Source organism: Gossypium arboreum, chromosome 8 (assembly GCF_025698485.1).
Source record: "Gossypium arboreum isolate Shixiya-1 chromosome 8, ASM2569848v2, whole genome shotgun sequence".
NCBI lineage: Eukaryota > Viridiplantae > Streptophyta > Magnoliopsida > Malvales > Malvaceae > Gossypium > Gossypium arboreum.
This window is the reverse complement of record NC_069077.1, coordinates 103293877-103298849: the sequence shown is the minus strand read 5'-3', so window position 1 is coordinate 103298849 and position 4973 is coordinate 103293877. Positions and strand designations below refer to the sequence as shown.

At 30.2% G+C, this 4973-nt stretch overlaps 1 protein-coding gene across 1 annotated transcript; it reads right to left on the bottom strand.

Annotated features, from left to right (window-relative positions):
- Positions 1-803: 803 nt before the first annotated feature.
- LOC108450827 (protein GLUTAMINE DUMPER 2-like) lies at positions 804-1678 on the bottom strand. Its single transcript, XM_017748597.2, has one exon. The coding sequence runs from the start codon at positions 1566-1568 to the stop codon at positions 1113-1115; it is 456 nt and encodes a 151-aa protein (XP_017604086.1). The 5' UTR covers positions 1569-1678; the 3' UTR covers positions 804-1112.
- Between the last annotated feature and the right edge of the window lie 3295 nt (positions 1679-4973).

Here is a 4973-nt window from a genome sequence, read left to right as displayed (position 1 = left end):
GCAAGTCCTGCAGAATTTGGCAGCAAAGATGGATAATCCCTGGAGATGGAATACGTCATAAATCATAAATCATAATATATGTACCAATGGTTGTTTGCTTACTTTGTCATAGGTAGTTGATGCATTTTTAACAAAAACCACAACGTTATGAACAAATCGTGGCTATCCTTGGCAATTGGGACAATCTTTGTTGGGTTATTATTGATGTGTTTGTGCCACTTTGGAAAATGAATTGCGCACTTCTTTTTAACATATAACATGGTAGCTTTATAGCCAACAAGTTACTATTCCAGTTACAATAATTTATATAAGTTTAATAAAGTTAATCCTAAATCCTAAATGTTAAATTTCAAGTTAGTTGTAAAAAAGAAAAAAAAAAACATTTCAAGTTTTAGATTTATCTAAAGTGGCTAACTACTTGTATAATGGTTCATAAGTGGGGAAAAGGAAACTACCTTTACCATTCCATTATCCAAAACTCAGCAAACCAAGTCAGGAACGCATAAAAGGATGACTTTGTAATTTCCAGACATTGATTGCTCTGCAATAATTGAATATTATATGTTGGAAGTTGGAACTGCTGCAGCAGCAGGGCAAAGCATAGACTTGGAATGAACTGAGAGAGAGAGAGAGAGAGTGGTGAACGCGAGGCTGTTCTGCTTCACCACGCCGCATCAGGAACATATGCATAAACCTATCACCATAGCCTCACACGTGCCTTTGTCTCTGTACCTTTGGCAAATTCTTGCCTGTCAAATATTTATAGTTTCACCATAGATTTAATGTGACAAAACAATAAACACTTTTGGAAGATAATGAGGAATAATATATAGCAAATTCAATACGTTGCATCCGATTTTATAAAAATCTACATTTCCTGAATTGTAAAAAGAAAGGGAAGACCAGACAAGAAAAAAAAGAGAGACCCCAAAGCAGGTGTAAATAAAACAAGGAGAAAAAGAGTTTATGTGCTACAGAAGGCAAGCTCAAAGCAAACAGAGACATGCAAGCTGATGTACAGATAGATAGAGTCCCACCTCGAAAAAGCAAAACCTGGAGCTCTCTTTTACGGAACCAAACCCACCATCCGCCTAAGCACATCACCTGGAAATTCAGTGGTGTTGAGTCTCCTGAGTCGGGGGTTGCTGATGCTGATCCTCAGCATCACCACTAGTAGTTTCCTCCTCCAATTTCTCACCCTTTTCACCACAGCAACAGGTCTTATCGCCGAAAGAAGAAGACCTGCTAGAAGAAATGGGGGTGGCCAAGAACGTCGGCTTTACTTCGCCTGCCATTATCACAAGAAACTTTTGTTCCATAACAGTAGCTCCTCCTTTCTGGGTCTCATCTCCTGCTTCCAAGTCTCTGTCCCCTTCACCTCTCTCGCCATTCTCAAGGTACCCTGACAGTTTCCAATAAGAACAAGCAAGTATGAGGAGCGCAAAGGCTATGAGACCAAGCATGGCAGCCAAGCCGCCGAACAAGTAGGGAACTGGTGAATGCCATGGCGAGTGTGGAATCGTGGAAGGCGACGCTGCTGTGACATTGAATGTCTCTCTTGCTGCCATTTTTGTTTGCTTTTAAGCAAAGCTTATACAAGGGAAAGCTAAACTGCAAAGATGGGTATTTTTGTTTTCTCTCTTTTGGTGAGCGTTGGGCAGTGGTTACAAGGGTATTTATAAAAGGAAGAAAATGGAGAAAAGTGGGAGGATTATTTTACAATTTAGGTGATATATGGCGTCACTTTTGTACAAATATTGAACTTGGGGCTTCTTCGGGAATTTCGGGAGAAAACAGTACTACGGGCAAACCACTTAACGAGTAGAATGTAGAAACTGGTTTTATAAACACTACAGTAAAGTTAAAACCAATGATTGGTTATCTAATGAAAATAGCTGAACCCTTCAATTCCTCTTTCTAATCATATCTACGCGGAATGCACAGTTCCACCTGTAAAAGTAAAATTCTTTTATTAACTGTATGTCTCTGGATGTTTCAGTTTCACCATTTTTTACATGTAACTGCAGGGTTTCATGGGTTGGTCGTATAATTTGATAATGGACTTTTTCAAATCGGATCTTAAGAATGGACGTACGGCTGGTCTAGCTTCTATAGAAACATTGATTATTAAGTACACTGTTTTGTGTATAAATATAGATTAGAAGGCAATTGAAGTTAAGGTGTAGTAATTGCTAGAAAACATGTGGCTGTTCTTGCAATTATTGTATTGTGATGACCATACAAATATATCACACAACTATAACAATTACAAAACCAAAATTTTAAGTTTAGAAATTAATTGGAAGCATTCATGCTTCCAATAATTTGGTAAAATGATAAGAGTTGCCTATAATTCAGTTGGCCGCCCATGGTTAGTTTTTGTTTATATTTTTCCTATTATTTTGAGTCCACAAGCCCTCACAATGGTATTTCAAATCTTCAGCACGGTTTTGGGATTATTAAAACCATTTTACTAACATATTAGATGTTGAAGTTACCAAATATGTTTATCATTTTAATTCATTGAACCTTAAAAACTATTTTTGAAAAATTAATTAACAAATATCTTATTATTAAATGATTTCATAAGATTATGAAGAATTGATTTAATGGTGAAATAGAGGTTTATAAATAATTTTATCTATGATTTATTATAGTAAAATTAAATAAATATATTTCGATTGATTAGTTGAGTTAATTATTATTTAATGCTTTATCAACAAAATAATATTTTAAAACAATGGCAAACAAAAACTCATACTTAAAATGATTAAGTTGGGGATTAGAGAGTGCCCATGGTACAAAGACATTGATTGGATAATGAGTAGGAATAAATGAGCTCTAAGAATAATAATCACATAAAAAGACAAAAGCAAAAAGCTTCTTTGGTTCCACCATTTGCCTAATTTGCGAATTGTGATATAAAATAAATAGGAAATTTCTTTTGTTGCATGATTGATTATATGTTTTGAGTGATATTCCTTTTGGCCTCCAAACCCATCCAAAAATAACCACATGATGCCAAAACTATTTGGTACGGTTACAATCGATCAATTATTATTATTATTATTTTGAAATTAATAAAACTACATTTTTGTAAGATTTTTTTTTCACATGTTTAAGTGCACAAATTACAATAATCAATCATAATTGGTAATTTTTATCCACTATATAATTTATTTGTGATAAAAAATATATTTTTATTTATTTATTCGAAGACAATTATCATGGATAGTTAAGGAGGTTGGTAGCGCCTTGACCTCCCTCAAATGGAAATTTTTCTATTTAGACCCTTTAAAATTTTAAAATTTTCTAAATTAGTAGAAGTAGAATTTCACTTTGACCCTAAAATGATAAAATTTTGAATTAATCTTTTAGAAATTATAAACATAAGCTATTAAAATGGTGAAATTGCATTTGTACTATCGTAAAAATTACAATTTAATTTTAATCTCCTAATTTTTTTCTTAACTTTGCCATTGCATATTATATTTTACAAGAATTTTACTCATCTTTTTAATTTTAAATTTAAATTTAAATTAATTATTTTTATTTAATATCTAATTATTTTAACACATGTATTAAATTTTTTTATAATAATAACCAACCATGTTATAAATGCTTAATCTTTATATAACTATATATATATAAGAGAAAAGGACCTTCCTCATATTGACAAGTGGCACACAACTACCATATTTCTTTTCTTTTTTGTTTTCAATTTATAAAATAGCTAATTTTCAATTTTGATCATTTTAATATGTTTAAATTGAAGATTTAATTATTTTATTTTTATTTTTAACAGAATATCGTCTTTATATTTTTCATGATGTTATTAATTAATTTAATATTTTTATAATTTTATAATTAATTAAAATAGTTAAATTATTAAATTTTTAATTAAAATATTATGTGATTATTTATAATTTGAAAGTGAGTTTTAAATCCAAAAAGTAGATAGATTAAAATTTTAAAATAAAAAAGGAGGGCTAAATTCTAAATGTATAAAGTGCATAGACTCAAAGTTATAACTGTTTGAACCAAAATGAACCAATTGGAATATTAGTTAAGAGAGAGAAATCAAATCGATTGACCTATGAATTGATACAGGCAGATTGAGCCGATCTAAAAACCGATTAATATTATTTTTATTTTTTTATTTTTTAATAATTTATTTAATCGAACCTTATACATCATAGACGTGATCAATTTGATCACAAATTTGATTTAAAATTTTTTCCTTAGAATATATTTTAATTCTCCAAATTTTTATTTTATAATTTAAGATAAACAAATAGTTAACTGAAAGTGGAGTGCGGGTGAATCAAACTAATCATAATTTTAACTCTAAAGAGTGGAGAAAAAAGAAAACTTATGAAAACATTAAGGGTGGGGTGCGCAAGACGGTTCCCCATAAAAAGTCGCTTTAAATTGATTTTTGGGCAAAATCTTGCGGTAGAAAGAGAGAAAAAGCTAAGGGTGGATTGGATTTATATGGTATGGTATGACGGGAGGAGAGGAGAGGACTACTTAAAACGGTTACCTAATAAACATAAAACGGTTTCATGCAAAAGCTTTTGTATTGTACGTGATTCTTCTGCCAACTCTTCTGCTTTACACCCTTATCATATTATTTCTTTTCCTTTTCACTTTTTTTAGAAGAAAACAAAATGAAGCATTTTTCATACTCTTATGATATTATTTTAGTTGGGAAATGTTATCTATAGCGTCACATGCATTAATTAAAATATACTATATTATGAGAGTAACTTTATGTAATAAATTTGAAAAAGTTAATATAAAAATTAAATATCATTTTAGTTAAAATAGTAAAGGTGGAATATTATAATATAAAAATAAATATAAAAATTAGTTTTAAGAGGTTTGATTGATTTTTAAATTATTTAAATCTAAAATTATAAAAATATTATAAAAATTTTGAAAATAAAAAATTTATAGAAATGCTATAATTT